The sequence below is a fragment of the Rhinopithecus bieti genome, unplaced genomic scaffold (genome assembly GCF_001698545.2).
Source record: "Rhinopithecus bieti isolate Rb0 unplaced genomic scaffold, ASM169854v2 scaffold_15834, whole genome shotgun sequence".
NCBI lineage: Eukaryota > Metazoa > Chordata > Mammalia > Primates > Cercopithecidae > Rhinopithecus > Rhinopithecus bieti.
Window position 1 is genome coordinate 2,669,931 of NW_016808980.1, and position 21,596 is coordinate 2,691,526.

Consider the following 21,596-nt stretch of genomic DNA (forward strand, 5'->3'; position numbering starts at 1 on the left):
AAAAAAAAAAAAAAAAAATTATTTCTCTTAAGCTATTTTTCCAGATAAAAAAGGAAAATATGAAATAACTTTCTCACCCATTGATAACAACAGCCATTCAACTAGGTCAAAATGTAAGTTTAGAAATAACTTAGTTTACACTGTTTCCTGCTCAGACCATTTATTTATTTATTCATATTTTATTTTATTTTTTTTTTGAGACAAGGTCTCACTCTGTCACCCAGGCTGGAATGCAGTGGCCCAATCTCGGTTCAATATAACCTCCGCCTCCGAGGCTCAAGCGATCCTCCCACCTCAGCTTCCTGAGGAGTGGGACTACAGGCCTGCACCACCACGGCCAGCTAATGTTTGTATTTTCAGTAGAGACGGGGTTTCACCATGTTGGCCAGGCTGGTTTCAAACTCCTGACCTCAGGTGATCTACCCGCCTGGGCCTCCCAAAGTGGATTACAGCCATGAGCTACCACGCCCAGCCTAGACCATTTATATAAAGGAAAACCGAAATGGATTTTCTTAGGATTTGACTCTAAGACAAATAAAGGTTTTAACAGCAGATAGTCTGCTAACCAGATGCGCAATGGTTTCATACAATCTGGCTGAAATGCAAGGGAAAAGCAAATATTAGAGGAGCAGAGCCACGGGAACAATGTTTCTGAAAAAGGTAACTAATATAACAAGGAGTTGGGAAGGAGTTGGCCTCCGCAGAAACCATCATCTCTGCTAGGAGTTCCCCTATAATCAGTTAAGCACTGTGCAAATATTTGCTGAATTCTCTGTATGACACACGAACCTTCCAGGAAGTTACAAGGTCCAGGAAAGAACAGTCTCAGCATTGACGTTGGGCAGATCCAAAAAGAACACAAAGAAAAATTAAAAGTAGCCAGATATGGTGGCTCATGCCTGTAATCCCAGTACTTTGGGAGGCCGAGGCAGGAGAATCACTTGAGGTCAGGAGTTCGAGACCAGCCTGGCCAACATGACGAAACCTTGTCTCTACTAAAAATACAAAAATTAGCTGGGCATGGGCCAGGTGCGGTGGCTCACTCCTGTAATCCCAGCACTTTGGGAGGCTGAGGCAGGTGGATCAAGAGGTCAGGAGATCAAGACCATTCTGGCCAACATGGTGAAACCCCGCCATCTCTACTAAAAATACAAAAATTAGCTAGGTGTGGATGCAGTCCCAGCTACTCAGAAGCTGAGGCAGGAGAATTGCTTGAACCCGAGAGGCAGAGACTGCAGTGAGCCGAGATCGTGCCACCACACTCCAGCCTGGGTGACAAGAGCGAGACTCTGTCTAAATATATATATATATTAGCTGGGCATGGTGGCAGGTGCCTGTAGTCCCAGCTACTGGGGAGACTGAGGCAGAAGAATCGCTTGAACCCCGGAGAAGGAAGTTGTAGTGAGCCAATATTCTGCCACTGCATTCCAGCCTGGGCGACAGATTGAAACTCTGCCTCAAAAAAAAGAAAAAAAAAGAAAAAGAAAAAGAAAAGCAGTATGAATTAGTCAACAGCAGTGGTTCTCAGTAGCAGGGTGGGGTGATTTTGCCCCCTGCAGACACTTGGCAATGTCTAGGGATGTGTCTGATTGTCACAACTGCAGGGGAGTGGGGTACTACTGACACGTAGTGGGTAGAGGCCAGGGATGCTGCTAAACATTCTAAAATGTCCAGGAGAGCCCCACCAAAGAGGGTAATCTGGTCCCAAATGTCAATAGTCCCGAGGTGGAGAGCCCTGCTCTGGAGCAGCACTGCCCACTAGGTTTCTGTGATGATGGAACCACTCTATACTGCACCATCCAACACAGTAGCCACCAGTCACATGCGGCTGCTGAGTACCCAAAATGTGACATTTAAAGTTTATTTCGGCCGGGCGCGGTGGCTCAAGCCTGTAATCCCAGCACTTTGGGAGGCCAAGACGGGCGGATCACGAGGTCAGGAGATCGAGACCATCCTGGCTAACACGGTGAAACCCCGTCTCTACTAAAATACAAAAAACTAGCCGGGCGAGGTGGCGGCGCCTGTAGTCCCAGCTACTCGGGAGGCTGAGGCAGGAGAATGGCGTGAACCCGGGAGGCGGAGCTTGCAGTGAGCTGAGATCTGGCCACTGCACTCCAGTCTGGGTGACAGAGCGAGACTCCGTCTCAAAAAACAAAATAAATAAAATAAATAAATAAATAAATAAATAAATAAATAAATAAAATAAAGTTTATTTCAACATCCGAAGGAATATAAATCATTCTACCATAAAGATACCTGCACACAAATGTTCCCTACAGCACTATTCACAAAGCAAAGATGTGGAATCCACCTCAATGCCCATCAATGACAGACTGGATAAAGAAAACGTGGTACATATGCATATGGAATACGACACAGCCATAAAAAAAGAACAAGATTGTGTCTTTTGCAGTACACGGATGGAGCTGGAGGCTATTATCCTTGGCACATTAACACAGGAAAGGAAAGTGTGGGAATGCGACAACATGCGAGTCATACTTCTATAAGAGGAGTCAGGCCTGCTGAGCAGCAGAATATTCACAGGGAAAGACTCAGGGCTGGAGAAACAGGGAAAGGCGACAGTCCCACAATGATCCTACAGCTATCAGACTCAAGTCCGAGGCTCTCATCTTCTCACCTTTTCATCTCTGCTGTCCCATTACCAAGCCACTCTCCTGCAGCCAAGGCAGGCATGCCCCAGAACCCTATGCGCTCATCTTCCCCCACCGTTCCATTTCTATCAAACTACCCAACATGTCTGTAAGACCCACTCACACCAGACATCTTCCTGCAAGCCTGTCCCTTTATCTTCTATCTATCCTTTCAAACCCAACTCTGTGCTCTTCGCAAAGAGAGGAGGAAGCAGTTCTGGGCTCTCTTAGACTTTACTGGTCTGTTTCTCTCTAGACCAGGACTGGCAAACTCAAACCTAGAGGGGCGCAGCAAGCCACATAAAAAATACATAGGCTAGGTGCAGTGGCTCATGCCTGTAATCCCAGCACTCTGAAAGGCTGAGGCAGGAAGATCACTTATGGCTAGAAGTGTGAAACCAGCTTGGGCTACATAGTGGGATCCCATCTCTATTTGTTTTTAAAAAATAGAAGAGAAGAAAAGAAGAAAGAAGGAGGTAGAGGAGGAAAGAAAGAAGAGAGGAGGGAGGAGGGAGGAAAGAGGAGGGAGGAGGAGGAGGAGGAGAAAAAATAATGAATGAAAATAAACACAAGGTCCAGTGGGATGGGGCACACTTCCAGTCCAGTTCCTACACAAGCCTAGACCAGCTGATTCTTCAAGACAAAGACATTCTGAAGAGTAAATATTCAGTTATAAAATGTTGGCAACTGATTCAATTTTTAAATATTATACAAAACTAAAACCACACCAAGATATCATTTTTTTACGACCAAAGTCAAAAATCTTAATAAAGGCAAGGATGGACAAACAGGCGCTGTCACTGCCGGCAAGGATCTAAGTCAGCATAACCTCAGGGAGGACATTTTGACGATGCTATCAAAATTACAAATGTGCATTCACTTCAGCCATTCCCCTTCCACATATTCCATACAGTCTAACATGGGCACAAAGACTTGTGTGACATTCCTAGTAATAATAAACCATTAGAAAAAATAAATATAACTGACCAAGCTCAGTGGCAAACGCCTATAATCCCAGCACTTTGCAGGCCCCGGTTCACTTGAGGCCAGGAGTTCAAGACCAGCCTGGGTGACAGCGCCTCTAAAGATAGCTAAATAGATAAGTAGGTAGGTAGGTAGGTAGATAGACAGACAGACAAACAAATAAAATAGAGAAATAATCTAAATGACCATCAGTGGTAGACTGGCTAAACAAACTACGGTACTATTCAATGTAATACTATGAGGCATTAAAATAATGATCAAAGGCCAGGTGCAATGGTGTGTGCCTGTAGTCCCAGCTATCTGGGACACTGAGGCAGGAGAATCACTTGAACCCAGGAGTTTGAAACAACCGGGGCAAAATAGCCCCCACATCTCAAATAAGAAAATAAATAAATAATTTCAAAAAGGTAGTGAAGAAGGTTGTTATATACTGACACGGAATGAACTCAGAATTTTTTTTTTTTTTTTTTTTTTTTTTGAGACAGAGTCTCACTCAGTCGCCCAGGCTAGAGTGCAGTGGTATGATCTTGGCTCACTGCAAACTGCGCCTCCCAGGTCCAAGTGATTCTTCTGCCTCCTCCGCCTCCCGAGTAGCTGGGATTACAGGCGCCCACCACCGTGCCTGGCTAAGTTTGGTATCTGTAGTAGAGACAGTTTCACCATGTTGACCAGGCTGGTCTCAAACTCCTGACCCCAGGTGATCTGCCTACCTTGGTCTCCCAAAGTGCTGGGATTACAGGCGTGAGCCACCGCCATCCAGAATGTACAGTTAAGTGAAAAATACATGCACTGTGTAGGGCATATTAATAATAGAATAAAAAAGAAAAATCTATGTCTATTTATCTATATAAAGATGCATGGTGGGTTTTTTTTATAAATGCTTAAAAATGTCTAGAACAATACAGAAGAACATGGTAAGACTCACTGCCTGGGGAATGGCACAGGGTAGCTGACTAGAGAGAGTGGGAGGGAAACTGACTTTGCAATGGCTACACCTCTATACCTGTTAAGTATTAAACCATGTGACTCTGACTCAGTACATTTTTTTCTAATTTAAAAATAAAATAGGCCGGGCGCGGTGGCTCACCCTGAAATCCCAGTACTTTGGGAGATAGGGAGATGGCCTCAGCTCAGGAGTTTGAGACCAGCCTGGGTAACATGGTGAAACCCTGTCTCTACTTAAAAAAAAAAAAAAAAAAAATCCAATAAAATTAGCTGGGCATAGTGGTGGGCACCTGTAATTCCAGCTACTTGGGAGGCTGAGGCGGAAGAATCGCTTGAATCCGGAAGGCGGAGGTTGCAGTGAGCCGAGATTGCGTCACTTGCACTCCAGCCTGGGTGACACAGCAAGACTCCATCTCAAAAATAAATAAAAATAATAATAAAATAATAAAACTCACCCTGCTGCCCAAACAGCACACAGCTCTGTCTGCTGCCTCGGATCTTGCCATGAGTTTGTAGGTCAGAGACCAGATCCCATTCACCTCCCCCAGGCCTGGCACACAAAGATGCTCTGTCACTAAGCGCGGGCTGATGACTCACTCCCCTTTCACATGCCCCAGTGCCCAGCACTCCTCCCTCACCTCACGCATTTGTGTTTACCCAAGACACTCGGTCATAGGTTCTAACACAGGCCTAGGCCACAGGGCCTGGCTGGCAACCCCACACAGCACGGCCCACAAGATTCCAGAAAACAGAACAGAATCCAGTGGAAGGCAATTTCCTAGACACCAAAACAATAAGCGAAAACATGAGTAAGTGCCGAGTGTGTGCCAAGCACTGTGGCAAAGCCCTCAAGGCGAATGACTTGCCTTGCTCCTCCCAACCGTCCTACAGTCAGAGGCTTCTATCCTCGCCCTCTTGTAGATGAGGACACTGCACCTTACAGGGTCTTGCAGCCCGTAAGGGGCAGAGCCAGGATGTGAGTCCAGCAGGCTGACCCCGGAGCCAGCCCTCTTAGCCAGAGTCTGGCAATCTCACCAAGCTGTAGAATCTGAGAGCCACCTCTGAATTGTCTAGATGGCAAACTAGGGAGGAATCCAAATGGCAGGAACCCAGCAGGGACACACCAAGGGTCCCTACTTGCACTGCCAAGCCTGCCTGTCTCCTCCCTCCAACCCTGCTATGGTGGCTGCCACTGCTGTGGGAGCTTCCATGAGACACACAATGGGGTCTAAGAGCTCCACATCCAACAAGAGGCAGGAGGCTGGACGTGGCTCCTTCCTTGCAGCCATGGGTCATGCGGATAAAGAAGGGAAGGAAGGAGGGAGGGGTAACAGGAAGGAAGGATTCCCTTTTTCTGTGCAGATGAGGATTCCATTGTTTATCCTCCTTCTGGCTCCAGTGCTCAACATGTACCCTCACTGAAGCCCACTGTGGGTCCTACCACCACTTATACCCCCCAATGAATTAGGAATGGAAAGCTCTTGAGATTTTTTAATGTTTCTGTTTTTTGGTTTTTTTGGGGGGGTTTTTTTTTTGGAGACAGGGTCACACTCCATCCCAGGCTGGACTGCAGTGGCACAATCATGGCTCACTGTAATCTCAAACCCCTGGGCTAAAAGGATCCTCCTACTTCAGCCTCCCAAGTAGCTGAGACCACGGGCATGCACTACCATGCCCAGCTAATTTTTTATTTTCTTGGTAAAGATGGAGTCTCCCTATGTTGCCCAGGCTGGTCTCAAACTCCTGGGCTCAAGAGATTCTCCCACCTCTGCCTTTCAAAGTGCTGGGATACAGGCGTGAGCCACCATGCCCTGTTGCTCCTGTTACTCACTCGCTCATTTAATCAAGCAGCCAGTATTTACTGAGCACCTACTATGTGCCAGCCTTTGTGCTAAGCACTGGGACTCTCACTAGTCAAACGAGGGCACTGCTCTCGCAGAGCCTACATTTTGTAGTGGGCAAGGTAGGAACAAAAAAAAAAAAAACAAGCAAAAAAAAAAACCCCAAACAAAAATATGCCACTCGGCAGTAGGTGACTCCTACAGAGTGAATGGTCTGGAAAGATGTCCCAAAGAGACAGCTGAGCTGAGACCTGGGAGACAAGAGACAGCAGTTTACGAGCTGTGGGACCCTGGGCTAGTTAATTAACCCTGCTAAGCCTCTGTTTCCTGGAAAATAGAACAATGACAGTACCCAGTATTGGACAATGCCATTAAGACAATCCACTTAAAATACCTAAGACAGTGATGGTGGCACCCAATAAACCAATGGAGTTTAACAAAATTCTTACAAGAAAATCTACTGTGTGTCACTAGAACGGAAGGCCCAGGCTATCAGGGATTTCTGTTGCATGTGTTGACCGCTATATCCCTAATATTAAAACTGCCAGAGATAGAGTAAGTGCTCAGGAAATGTTTATGGAGTGAATGAACGGATGGAATCAACAGTAGCTATTTTTAGTCTTCATACTATAAACCTCTGTTAACTTTTCTATGACTGTGTAGAGATCTGGATGCCCTTTCAAACAGCCGGCAATTCTCTGAAACACGCAAAAACAAGGCCAAGATTCTTAAGCACTGGTTTTCTGTGGTATCACACACAAAACTGAATTTTTGAGTGCTTCTTTGCTGGTCAGGCTTATCCATCCCAGACAGGTGACTTCTCAGGCCCAGGGCAGGAGTCAGTGCCTCTCTCTACTTTCTCTTTGTTTGCTTTTGGAGGGCCAGGATTCAGAATGAAAACATTACTTGTGGTGGGGTACAGTGGCTCATGCCTTTAATCCCAGCAGTTTGGGAGGCTGAGGTGAGTGGATCACCTGAGGCTGGGAGTTCGAGGCCAGCCTGGCCAACATGGTCAAATCCTATCTCTACTAAAAATACAAAAACACTGGGTGTGGTGGCACACGCCTGTAATCCCAGCTACTTGGGAGGCTGAGGCAGGACGATCACTCGAACCTGGGAAGCAGAAGTTGCAGTGAGCCAAGATGGCACCATCGCACTCCAGCCTGGGCAACAAGAGCCAGACTCTGTCTCAAAAAAAAAGAAAGAAAAAAAGAAAGAAAAGAAAAAGAAAACAGCCGGGCGCGGTGGCTCAAGCCTGTAATCCCAGCACTTTGGGAGGCCGAGACAGGTGGATCACGAGGTCAGGAGATCGAGACTATCCTGGCTAACACGATGAAACCCCGTCTCTACAAAAAAAAAAAAAAAAAAAAAACAAGAAAAAGAAAACATTTCTTATAAAGTGAAAGTAAAATACAAATCAACTTGTGAGAATATAAAGCACTGGTTAAGTAAATTAGAGATGTCTATTCAAAGAAATATGCTGTCATTCAAAATGTCATTTGCATATGGCAAAACCCCATCTCTATTAAAAATACAAAAATTAGCTGGGCGTGGTGGTGTATGCCTGTAGTCCTAGCTACGTGGGAGGCGGAGGCAGGAGAATCACCTGAACTTGAAAGGCGGAGGTTGCAGTGAGCCAAAATCATGCCATTGCAATCCAGCCTGGGCAACAGAGTGAGATACCATCTCAAAAAAATAAATAAAATAAAATAAAATGTCATTTGTTAAGTACACTATAACGTAAAAAATGTTTTATAGTAAAACGCTAAGTGGAAAAAGTAAAACATAAAAACCTATGTGCCACACTCGGCAATATAATGAGACCTCGTCTCTCTAAAATATCTAAAAGTTAGCCAACTGTGGTGGTGCACGCCTATGGTCCCAGCTGTTTGGGAAACGATGGTGAGAGAATCAGAATCACTTAAGCCCAGGAGGCAGACGTTACAGTGAGCAGAGATTGTGCACCTCCACTCCGGCCTGAGAAATGGAGTGAGGCCCTGACTCAAAAAAAAAAAAAAAAAAGCCGGGCGTGGGGGCTCACGCCTGTAATCCCAGCACTTTGGGAGGCCAAGGTGGGCGGATCACAAGGTAAGGAGATCGAGACCATCCTGGCTAACACGGTGAAACTCCGTTCCTACTAAAAATACAAAATATTAGCCGGGTGTGGTGGTGGGCGCCTGTAGTCCCAGCTACTCAGGAGGCTGAGGCAAGAGAATGGCGTGAACTCAGGAGGCGGAGCTTGCAGTGAACTCAGATCGCACCACTGCACTCCAGCCTGGGCAATGACAGATCGAGACTCCGTCTCAAAACAAACAAAACAAAAACCCATATGCGACATGGTTCCTACTCATAAAACAAGGTACACGCACAAACAGGAAGAAAACATCATCTGCTAAAAGGTTTGTGTTCATTGTGATTGTCTTTGAAGGAAAAATAACACACCAGCATTTCCTTTATTAGTTTTCTCTGTTCTCTCATTTTCTTTTTTTTTTTTTTTTTTTTTAATGAGACTGAGTCTCACTCTGTCACCCAGGCTAGAGTGCAGTGGTGCAATCTCAACTCACTACAACCTCTGTCTCCCGGGTTCAAGGAATTCTCCTGACTCAACCTCCCAAGTAGCTGGGATTACAGGCACGTGCCACGATGCCCAGCCAATTTTTGTATTTTTTTTATGGTAGAGACAAGTTTTCACCATGTTGGACAGGCTAGAACCGAACTCCTGACCTCAGGTGATCCACCCACCTCAGCCTCCCAAAGCGCTGGGTTACAGGCACAAGCCACCACGCTCAGCCTGTTCTCTCATTTTTCTTACATGGATATGTACTCATTTTTCAATTAAAGGAAAACAAAGATTAGACTTTTTTCACCATTCCTCTTATAACATAAACTACTCAAGAAGAGTGTGCCTGGCCAGGCCCTGGAGCCTGGAGACCCACAGGAGGACAGGCCACCCTGACGTGACAATTTAAGCTCAGTGTTCCCGTGCCTAACCTATATGTCTAAAACTCAATCTCAGATAAAGAAAAGGAAGCCAAGGCTGGGCGTGGTGGCTCATGCCTGTAATCCCAGCACTTTCAGAGGCCAAGGCAGGTGGATCACCTGAGGTCGGGAGTTCAAGACCAGCCTGACCAACATGGAGAAACCCTGTCTCTACTAAAAATATAAAAAATAAGCTGGGCCTAGTGGTGCATGCCTGTAATCTTAGATACGCGGAGGCTGAGGCACGAGAATCACTTGAACCCAGGAGGCGGAGGTCACAGTGAGCCCAGATTGCACCAGTGCACTCCAGCCCAGGCAACAAGTGCAAAATTCCATCTCAAAAAAAAAAAAAAAAGAATAAATTTCTTAGGTTGGGCATGGTGGCACACACCCGTATTCCCAGCACTTTGGGAGGCCAAAAGCAGGCGAATCACCTGAGGTCAGGGGTTTGAGACCAGTCTGGCCAACATGGCTAAACCCCATCTCTACTAAAAATACAAAAAAAAAAAATCACTGGGCATGGTGGTGCATGCCCATAATCCCAACTAGTTGGAAGGCTGAGGCATAAGAACTGCTTGAACCCAGAAGGCAGAGGTTGCAGTGAGCTGAGATCACACCACTGCATTCCATCCTGGGCAACAGAGTGAGACACTATCTCAGTAAATAAATAAATAGGCCGGGCATGGTGGCCCATGCCTGTAATCCCAGCACTTTGGGAGGCCAAGGTGGATCATGTGAGACCAGGAGTTTGATACCAGCCTGTCCAACATGGTGAAACCCCGTCTCAACTAAAAAAAAAAAAATACAAAAATTAGCCGGATATGGTGGCACACAGCTGTAACCTCAACTACTCAGGAGGCTGAGGCAGGAGAATCCCTTGAACCCAGGAGCCGGAGGCTGCAGTGAGCCGAGATTGCACCACTGCCCTCCAGCCTGGGCAAAAGAGTGAGACTTCGTCTCAAAAAATAAAAAATAAATAAATTTATTGGCTGGGCGTGGTGGCTCACGCCTGTAATCCCAGCACTTTGGAAGGCCAAGGCGGGCGGATCACAAGGTCAGGAGTTCGAGACCAGCCTGACAAACATGGTAAAACCCCGTCTCCACTAAAAATACAAAAATTAGCCAGCGTGGTGCCGCAGACCTGTAATCCCAGCTACTCAGGAGGCTAAGGCAGGAGAATCGCTTGAACCCAGGAGGTGGAGGTTGCAGTGAGCCAAGATCGCGCCTCTGCACTCCAGCCTGTGGGTGACAGAGCAAGACTCCATCTCAATTAAAAAAAAAAAAAAATTCTTGTAATACCATTATGCTCACATCAGAACGGCTGAAACAGAAGGTGATGGACAATACAGTGTTGGTGAGGACATGGAACAACCGATCAGCTTGGCCGAAGTATAAATTAGTACAATTGCTTTGGAAAATTATCATTTTCTTCTAAAGCTAAACACAAATGTATCCCCTAGGGCACAGCAAAGCCACACAAGACATACTGAATGATGTGTTCAAGAATGTTCATAGCTGTACTATTCGTGACATTAATTTCAAATGAAAGCTTAATAACACTAAGAGATACCACACGTGCCAAGACAGCAATAAATGAGATGCTTCCTACATTCGTTTCCTTGGGCTGCCATAATAAAATACCATAGACTGAATGGCTTAAACAACAGAAACTTATTTTTTCACAGTCCTGGAGGCCAGAAGTCCAAGAACAAGGTGTCAGCAGGGTTGGTTTCTCCTGAAGCCTCTCTCCTTGGCTTGTAGACAGCCACCATCCCCGTGTCCTCACACAATCTTTTCTCTGGTCTCTCTCTCTCTCTCTCTCTCTCCTTTCTCTCTTTTCTCTCTTTCTCTCTTTCTCTCTTTCTTTCTTGAGATGCAGTCTCACTCTGTCACCCGGGCTGGAGTGCAGGGGTGTGATCTTGGTTCACTGCAACCTCCGCATCCTGAGTTAAAGCAATTTTCCTGCCTCGGCCTTCCTAGCAGCTGGGATTACAGGTACGCGTCACGACACCCGGCTAATTTTTATAATTTTAGTAGAGATGGGGTTTCACCATGTTTGGCCAGGCTGGTCTCAAACTCCTGACCTCAAGTGATCCGCCTGCCTCAGCCTCCCAAAGTGCTGGGATTACAGGTGTGAGTCACCATGCCCAGCCTTTCTGTCTGTCTTAATCTCCTCCTATAAGGTCATCGGGCAGAATGGAAAAGGGTCCATCCTAACAGTTTCATTTTATTTTTATTTTATTTTATTTTATTTTATTTTTGAGATGGAGTCTCGCTCTGTCACCCAGGCTGGAGTGCAGTGGTGCGATCTTGGCTCACTGCAAGCTCCACCTCCCGGGTTCACACCATTCTCCTGCCTCAGCCTCCTGAGTAGCTGGGACTACAGGCGCCCGCCACCTCGCCCAGCTAATTTTTTGTATTTTAGTAGAGATGGGGTTTCACCATGTTAGCCAAGATGGTCTCAATCTCCTGACCTCATGATCCACCCACCTCGGCCTCCCAAAGTGCTGGGATTACAGGTGTGAGCCACCGCGCCCGGCCTAACAGCTTCATTTTAAATTGATCACCTCTTTAAAGGCCCTGTCTCCAAATTCAGTCACATTCTGAGGTGCTGGGGGTTCCAGCTTCAAACATGTGGATTTGGGGAGGGATGGGGGATCCACATCTGCAACATTTCCCAAATGTTCTAACAGCACAAAGCTTCCTTAATTACTAAATCAGAAAGCTGACCTCACAGCAAGAACAATAGTCCAGACTGTATGATTTCTCATCCAACAGATGTCTTGAGTTTTGTTTTTGTTTTTTTTTTTTTAAAGACAGGATGAGACACCTTAAAAGGACAATAAAGAATATGGCCACTGAGTGAGTATCAGTTTCCTTAGTCCAGTGGCTCTGAGGGCCATTCACCATGCAGAGGACACTTGGCAATGTCTGGAGACATTCCTGATTGTCACAAGGCGGGGAGGGGATAGTACTGGCATCTAGTGGGCAGAGGCCAGAGATGCTGCTAAACATCCTACAATGCCCACGACAGCCCCCATAACCAGGAATTATCAAACCCAAAATATCGGCCAGGCGCGGTGTATTTTTAGTAGAGACAGGGTTTCACCATGTTGCCCAGGTTCATCTTGAACTCCTGACCTTAAGTGAGCCACCCACCTTGGCCTCCCAAAGTGCTGGGATTGCAAGCATGAGCCACCAAGTCCAGCCCCAAGCCTGACTTCATCTCGTCACTGCAAACTGTCCGCGGCATGTGGGAGATCCTGCCAGGCTCATGTTAGGAGCAGGGCACTGCTGACACTACAAACTGATTCTTCCTTGGGGATCGCTGCCAACAGGCTCTTCCCTGGCATTTGCTAAATGCCACAGAGATTTAATTGGGATGAAGGAAGAGCATCTGGCCCAGTCCACCTTTCCAACTCTCACCAGAAGCCTTTCCCTGCTCCCACGGGGCCTCTTCCAACTGTCTTCCCCCAGAGTTTCTGCAAATTCTGTTTAGACAAAAATAAAAGCGGGGCCAGGCACAGTGGCTGGCACCTGTAGTTCCAGCACTTTGATAGGCCGAGGCTGGCGGATTGCTTTAGCTCAAGAGTTTGAAAACAGCCTGAGCAACATGGAGAAACCCTATCTCTATAAAAAATACAAAAATTAGACAGGCATGGTGGTGCATGTTTGTAATCCCAGCTACTGGGGAGGCTGCGGTGGTAGGATTGCTTGAACCCAGGAGGCTGAGGTTACAGTGAGATCACATCACTGGACTCCAGCCTGAGCAAAAAAGGGAGACATCTCAAAAAAAAAAAAAAAAAAAAAAGGTTTTAAATGTATAAGCACAACCAACCCTCCTATTTCTTTCCCCTTGTAGCAGTAACATTATGTGTTTAGACTGTGCCATTTCAGCATGGGCCACTAATTCCTAAACGTCAGGCATGACTTGGGATATCTACAAATCTCAGGAACATTTACAGACTTCATGGTTTTCTTTAAATTGACTGCCTTTTCTTTAAATTCTAAAAGGAAACTTCCTGCCATGACTACAACAAGAAACCCAGTATCATTTGGTACAAACAGAAGGGCTCATAAAAATAACTGCTAATCTTTCATACATATATTAATCTTTCAAACTCACACAAATTAGAGAAAACAGATACTAGTTATTAAAATCAGAATCATTCTAAATGTCATCAACAAAAATGTTACAACCAGTCTTTTCTTTCCAAATTAAACCAAAGTCACCACCTTCATGAGTGACCCTGAAGACACATCCCATCCCCCTTCAAAGGCAGTCATAAAATACGGCCAGCCCTTATCACCAACTTTCAACATTTCCATCTGAGTAGACACGAAAAGAACATTCTGTTCTGAGAAGGCCAAAAGTCCAAAGGTGGCTGGTTCAAAGCCTGGCCTCCTTTTTCCAACCTGTTGCATGCAAGGCAGAGGTCAAGGTCAAAGGGTGCCCCCAACTCCTTGGGGACTGGAATACAGGGACCTCCTCTCACCAGCCAGCTGGACAGTAGGAGGTAGAAAGAGCCCTTTTGGGCAGGGTGCAGTGGCTTATGCTTGTAATCCCAGCACTTTGGACAGCCAAGGCAGGCGGATCACGAGGTCAAGTGTTGAGACCAGCCTGACCAACATGGTGAAACCCCGTCTCTACTAAAAATGCAAAAATTAGCCGGGTATGGCGGCATACACCTGTAATCCCAGCTACTCAGGAGGCTGAGGCAGGAGAATTGCTTAAACTCGGGAGGCAGAGGTTGCAGAGAGCTGAGATCATACCACTGCACTCCAGCCTAGGCAACAGAAGACTCTGTCCCAAAAAAGAAAAGAAAGAGCCCTTCCGCAGGGAAGCCCGACAGGCACAGCGCCCATGTCCACACTCCATCCTTCAGAGTCCCTCTGTGGGTGTGCAATGACGCATCTTCTGGTCTCCACAAGGGCAGGGAGCAGCTAGTCTAGTTTTGGTCAGCACAAGGCAGAGCAAGGGAGGACCTCTGTAACTGAAGGGGATGGCACAAGTGCAGCTGGGTGCTGGCAAAGGACAGACAGCACAGCCCCATGGGCTGCTGCCAAGGCTTGCTGCACTGTTCTCATCCCAGGGGGGCAAAGAGCTGTTGGTGCAACTCTCTACTCCAGGCCAGAGAGGGGAAGGTCGGTGGCCGAGGAGGGGGGTGTCTCTGGGTTTCACCCACCAGCACAATTCCCTCCCTCAAAACATACCCCTATATGTTTCATACCTAATACTCCCTCCAACACATCAAAGAAAGGATGTTAAAATGTACACACACGGCCAGGCGCAGTGGCTCACGCCTGTAATCCCAGCACTTTGGGAGGCCGAGACAGGCAGATCACAAAGTCAGGAGATCGAGACCATCCTGGCTAACACAGTAAAACCCCGTTTCTACTAAAAATATAAAAAATTAGCCGGGCGTGGTGGCAGGCACCTGTAGTCCCAGCTACTCGGGAGGCTGAGGCAGGAGAACGGCATGAACCCAGGAGGCGGAGCTTGCAGTGAGCCGAGATCGTGCCACTGCACTCTAGCTTGGGCAACAGAGCACAGACTCCGTCTCAAAAACAAACAAACAAAGAAACAAAAAACAAGAATGTAAGTCCTGAGAATAATGAGAATCCTACCTAACACCACACCTCCATCACATCAAAGAGAAAGGGCATTTTTGTTTCCTTATCAGTAAAGCAAGAATAAAAAAAAAAATACCAACATCAAAGGGCCATTGTGCAGCATGAAAGAGGAAACATCAGTTCAGAGCCAAAACACTGCAGGCCCTAAATAAATATTCATCTTTTTCCTCCACCGTCAGATAATGAGTCACATAAATACGCTGATGTAAGCTCTATGCTCTCAGGCAAAATGTAGGACCTCTGAAATGCCACTGATGCCTCCACCTAGGCAGGGGGCTTCCTGTCTAGACTCCAGTCCCCTCCGCAGGATGGAAAGAGGAGCACGAGAATCTGTTCCCAGGGTCTGCAGCACACATCCATGTGTGACAGCTTCTCCTCACTGCTGTAACAAATTACCACAACTTGAGTGGCTTAAAACAATGCAAGTCTATTACCCTACAGTTAGGTCTGAAGTCCAAAACGGGCCTCATGGGACTAAAATCAAGGAAGGTGTCAGCAGGGCTGTGTTCCTTCTGGAGGCTCCAATTGAGAGTCCGTTTCCTTATCTTTGCCAACTTCTAGAGTTCCCTGCATTCCTTGGCTCGTGGCCCTTTCTTCCCTCTTCAAGTCAGCAGTGCAGCCTCTCCCAATCTTTCTCTTATGCTGACACTCACTCTCCCGCCTGTCTTTCCCTTTTAAGGACCCTGTGTTAACACTGGGCCGGGCCAGGGTCAGTGGCTCATGCCTGTAATCTCAGCGTTTTGGGAGGCCAAGGCAGGCGGATAACTTGAGATTAGGAGCTCGAGGCCAGCTTGGCCAATATGGTGAAGCCCCATCTCTACCAAAAATAAAAAAATTAGCTGGGTGTGGCAGTGGGCACCTGTAATCCCAGCTACTTGGGAGGCTGATGAATGAGAATCGCTTGAACCCAGGAGGTGGAGGTTGCAGTGAGCTGAGATCATGCCACTGCACTCCAGCCTAGGCAACAAGAGTGAGACCCTATCTTTTAAAAAAAAAAAAAATTTAAGGTGATATATCCACACATGGGTTTTTTTGGTTTTTTTGTTTTTTGGGTTTTTTTTGAGACAGGGTCTCACTGTGTGGCCCAGGCTGGAGTGCAGCAGTACGATCAGGGCTTACTGTCACCTAGATCTCCTGGGCTGAAGCACTCCCCAACTCAGCCTCCCAAGTAGCTGGGACCACAGGCTCAAGCCACCATGCCTGGCTTTTTTTTATTATTATTGTCTATTTTTTGTAGAGACAGGGTTTCACTATGTTGCCCAGGCTGCTCTTGAACTCCGGGGCTCAAGCAATCCTCCTGCCTCATCCTCCCAAAGCACTGGGATTACAGGTGTGAGCCACTGAGCCCAACTGGAATTCTATTACACAATAAAAAGAAACCTCAAAAACTTCATGGTAAATTAAAGCAGCCAGACACAAACGGCACCATGTGGTATGATTCCATTGATAGACAATTTCCAGAAAGGGCAAATCTATGGAATCAGAAAGTGGATCACGGGTTGCCTGGGACTGGGGAAAGGGCAGGGATGAACTGTGGATGGGCTGAAGACGACTTTCAGAGGTGATGGAAACGTTCAAAACCTGCGCCGGAGTGATGGTTGCATAATTCTATACGTTTATTTTTCTGAAATCAATGGTTTGTACACTTTCAATAGATGTATGCTGTATAAATTATACCTCAATAAAGCTGTTTAAAAAATTGTGGTAGACAATGTACCTATTCAGTTCTTCTTTCTCAATCTGATTCATATTCAAAACTTCCTAGTCCCCCAAATCCAAATATATCAAGCATCAAAGCATCCCTATCCGAAGTGGCCACAACACATAGATGGTTACAACGAGGCAAAGTCTTGGGCCACCTGGTACCTAAGCTCCCATCCTTGCCACATCACCACACCAGGGCCTCGACATACCTGGACGGAATGCTCTATATAGTTACTCATTTACCTGAATTTCATCAGGAAAAAGCAGGGAAATTCATAATATTTCTAAATTTCTCATAAAAGGCCCCTCCTCTCAAAGAAGCACACTGCAAATCCCAACAGCAAACCTCATGCAAACATCCAGTGATCCTAAGGCATACTGAGCACTTATTCTCCTAAACTGTACATGGACTAAACAACTTTACATGGACTAAACAACTCTCTGAGATATATAATTATTGTTATTCCCATTTTACAGACGAAACAACTGAGGCTCAGAGAGTTACAGTTATTTTCCCAAGATCACACAGCTAGTAAGCAGCAGAGCCTGGGTGTGAACCCAGCTCCTCAATGGATTCCGGAGTTCTGGCTCCTAACAAACAATCCCTGCCATTTCACCAAGAGAGGAGCTCCAGGCAGCCACAAGCAAAGGACGTGATGTCATAAAATGGTTTCCAGCAATGGAGGTGAAATGCCTCGTTTCCTAACTACACCATTTCAAAAGTTTTCTCAATATCAGGATGTGGTAACTTTCTCAAGAGAAAAAAGAACTTTGAAGCCGGGGGATTCCTCCAAAAACAAGCTGCAAGTGTTCGCAACATATGCTGAGTGACCCCAGAAATAATTGCATTCTGTCCCCTACGACATATGGCATCTTGTTTTTCGTTTTTTGAATCACAAGTCCTCCAACCATTCCACAGTTTTATTGCCTAGAACCATCAGGTGAAATGGGTGGATCTGGTTCAAAACTGCCTCCTCTCACTTACAACCTCCAAGACCACGAACACATTAACATCAGTGAATCTTTGTTTCCCCTGTCAATAAAATGGCAGAATTAACTCTAAAAACTCACACGGTTGTTCTAAGGATTAAAACAGCCCTATTTATCTCAAGTGTCCAGCAGAAAGCCTGACCCATTACATACCACTTTCTTCTTCCTTTAACCACCCACTCACTTTAGCCCTCAGGCTGCCATCCCTCAGCCCCCAGTTCTATTTCAGGAAGCTCCTCCATCTCTCTGCGTTTCTCAAGTGTTTCTAAACTTCAGGATTCCCACCTTGATGCTGCTACTCCTGAAAATGCAGATTATATACAAAAGCATTTATGCAAATGCACAGCAACCCTGATATACGATTTGAATCCAAATCCATGTCACTGTTTAAGAAATAGATTGGCCAGGCACAGTGGCTCACATCTGTAATCCCAGCACTTTGGGAGGCCAAGGCGGGCGGATCACCTGAGGTCAAGAGTTGGAGACCAGCCTGACCAACATGGAGAAACCCCATCTCTACTTAAAATACAAAATTAGCCGGGCATGGTGGCGCATGCCTGTAATCCCAGCTACTCAGGAGGCTGAGGCAGGAGAATCGCTTGAATCCGAAAGGCGGAGGTTGCAGTGAACCGAGATCGCACCGTTGTACTCCAGCCTGGGCAACAAGAGCGAAACTCCGTCTCAAAAAAAACAGAAATTGATTAGTTACAAGCCAAGCGCGGCCGCTCACACCTGTAATGCCAGCACTTTGGGAGGCCAAGGCAGGTGGATCACCTGACGTCAGGAGTTCAAGACCAGCCTGGCCAACATGGTGAAACAACTGTCTCTACTAAAAATACAAAAATTAGCCAGGCGTGATAGTGGGTGCCTGTAATCCCAGCTACTTGGGAAGCTGAGGCAGGAGAATCGCTTGAACCCAGGAGGCAGAGGTTGCAGTGAGCGAAGACCAAACCATTGCACTCCAGGCAACGAGAGTGAAACTCCGTCTCAAAAAAAAAAAAAAAGAAAGAAAGAAAGAAAGATTAGTTCCAAAGCTGGCACGTTCGAAAGGGGCTGTGATGCTCCATTCCAACATAAACCAGAAAGCTTACTTTTAAATAAAATTATCTGCACCTGGTACGATGTACCAGGCAGTGTTCAAGCCAACTGTTATCATTAAAACGAAGGAGAGCGGGTGCGGTGTCTTGCCTCTAGTCCCAGCACTTTGGGAGGCCGAGGCTGACGGATCACCTGAGGTTGGGGGTTCAAGACCAGCCTGCCCAACATGGCGAAACCCCGTCTCTACTAAAAAGACAAAATTAGCCGGGCATGGTGGCAGGTGCCTGTAGTCCCAGCTACTTGGGAGGCTGAGACAGGAGAATCGCTTGAACCTGAGAGGGAGAGGTTGTTCACACCGCTGCACTCCAGCCTGGGCAACAAAAGCGAAACTCTGTCTCCAAAAAAACAAAAACAAAAACAAAAGCCAACCCAGGAGACTACTTCCAGGAGGTTGAGACGGAAGGATTCTTTGAGGCCAAGAGTTTGAGACCAGCCTGAGGAGCACAGCAAGGCCATCCCCTACCACTCCCTCGTTTAAAAAAAATAAAATAGTCGGCCGCGGTGACTCACATCTATAATCCCAGCACTTTGGGAGGCCGAGGTGGGTGGATCACGAGGTCAGGAGTTCAAGACGAGCCTGGCCAAGATGGTGAAACCCCCCTCTCTACTAAAAATACAAAAATTAGCTGGGCGTGGTATCTGGCGCCTGTAATCCCAGCTACTCGGGAGGCTGAGGCAGATAACTGCTTGAAGTCGGGAGGCAGAGGCTGCAGTGACCAAGAGCTCGCCACAGCACTCCAGCCTGGGCAACCGAGCGAGACTCCGTCTCAATAATAATAACAATGAACGCAAAACAGAGAAGGGAAGAGTGAGGGAACTATCTTTGGGTCAGACAATCCGGAGTTCAATATCCATTTTGCAGAGTCTTCCCTACAGCTCTTAACCTCCGTAAGCTCCAATTTCCTCCTCTGGGTAATATCAGTGAGGCCTCTTCATCGGAGGATTCAGGAAGCCAGGGACAAAGACCCCACAAAATGGCCGCCAGCACCATTCTTTTTTTTTTTAATTCCACTGACACCTGGTGAAGCCACCTTTAGGGTTCACCCCACCCGCTGCGTCTACTGTTCCGAGCAACTGACGCTGCAATAAGCGGCCGCCACCGGGAAGTGCCCAGGGAGGACCGGACACCCGAGCAAGGGCGGAGCAGAGCGGCCGCAGGCCCCGCCCAACACCGCGTTCAGCCTCCCGCGGGCTCCAGCCTCACCTGCACCGCCTGTGGAAATGCACATCTCCAGGCCCCGCCCCCCAGAACTCTGATTGGTGGGTCTAGGCGGGGGCCGGGGAATCTGCATTTGCACCAGCGCCCACCCCTGTTCTTCCCACCCCCGCCCCTCACGCCCAGGTAAGTCTATGGCAGGCAATGCGAGAGCCCCGCAAACCTCAACATGTCACGCTGCCATCCTCCGAACAGGAAGACGGCGAGGCGCAAAATACCAACCAGTCCCCTCTCCCCAAATGCGGGAAAACCCTCGCATGTCCCGCGTCTAGGCTGCCCTCGAGGTCTCCTGCTGCGGGGAAAGACACAGCAGGCGGCAGCCCCTGTCCCAGCCGTGGGATTCCTTCCCCTAAATTGTGGGGGGAGAACACAAGGGGTAGTGTCACCAAGCGGCCAGTTGGAGCCCCTCCCACCCTCCTGCGGCTGCTGCTTCGGGCCCACCCCGGGGCGAAGGGGGAAGGGGCCATCGGAGAGCAGGTGGTCTCGGCGCAGCCTCCTGGGGTTGGGACCCAGGGGCGCTGATGGGGTACCCCGCGGCGTAGGCCGTGCCCCCCTAAAAGCTGAGCATATCTGGGCTCCCAAGTAAGGCTCCAAGCACAGAGCTCGGTGTGACATTGACCAAATCGTTACCTCAACGACAGATATTAATTACGGAACAATGAAACGGTGAGAAGGCATGGCTGATCCGAATTCCGCGAGTGTGTAAACAGCGCTGGGGCGGGCGGCTTCTCGGGGTTTCTAAAAGAAGGTGGGCAGGGAGGCCAGGCAACCGGGCGCTCGAACCCCAAAGGGCCGGCATCAGGCTAGGGGCCGCCCGGGGCTGGAGCGCAGGGAACCCCTCGCCGCCTCCCCGCCTCCCCGGCCCTGCCCTGGGCTCATGGCGCCGGGCAGGGCGCGCGGCCAACCTGTCAGGCCCGGCCAGGCTGGCCCGAGCGGCCGGCTCCGGGAGGGCGCGGACAAAGGAGAAACGCGAGCCGGGCCCACTCAACCGGCGCGGGGCCTGCTGTCCATCCGCTTCTTTCTGGCGCACCGGCTGCAGCGGGATGTTGTCCGTCATGTCGGCGGCGCCGCCGCCTTGGCCGCCGCGCCCCCCGGCGCCGGGCCGCCGCCCGGTCCGGCCTTCCGCGGCGCGCCCGCCGGCGCCGCGCCGCCCGGAGAGGCGGCGGCAGCGGGCGGCCCGGGCCCCGCAGCGAGGGCGAGCTCGCGGAGCGCCGGGGCCACCGCGCGGAGCGCCGCGCGGGCCCGACCGACGGGACACGGGCGCACCATGGGCCCGAGCTCCGCGCTGCGCCGCTCGCTCCGCGCCGCGCCTTCCACGGGGGGCGGCCGGCCCGTGTCCGCGCGCCGCGGCCGCTGCAGTTCCCCGGCCCCCGGCCCGCGCCGCGCGCCCCCCACGCGCGGCCCACCCGGCCACGGCCCCCGCCCCACGCCCGGCCGTTGCGCGCGCCCTGCCGCCACACCCCCCCAAAATCCCACATTACAATCACATCCCAGGCCCCACACCACGCGCGCTGTCACACTCATCCACACCAAACATCAGACATGCACAATCAC

At 48.6% G+C, this 21,596-nt stretch overlaps 1 protein-coding gene across 2 annotated transcripts in view; it reads right to left on the reverse strand.

Annotated features, from left to right (window-relative positions):
• The window catches only part of ATP9A (ATPase phospholipid transporting 9A), a 181,178-nt gene extending 160,030 nt beyond the window's left edge, over positions 1 to 21,148 (reverse strand). For both annotated transcript variants that reach the window (XR_001888369.1, XM_017888155.1), the window contains exon 1: positions 21,031 to 21,148. Coding sequence is in view for 1 of the 2 variants with exons in the window: in XM_017888155.1 (XP_017743644.1) it covers positions 21,031 to 21,053 (23 nt within the window). In the remaining variant the exon portion in view is untranslated. The remainder of the gene's footprint in view (positions 1 to 21,030) is intronic.
• Positions 21,149 to 21,596: the final 448 nt, after the last annotated feature.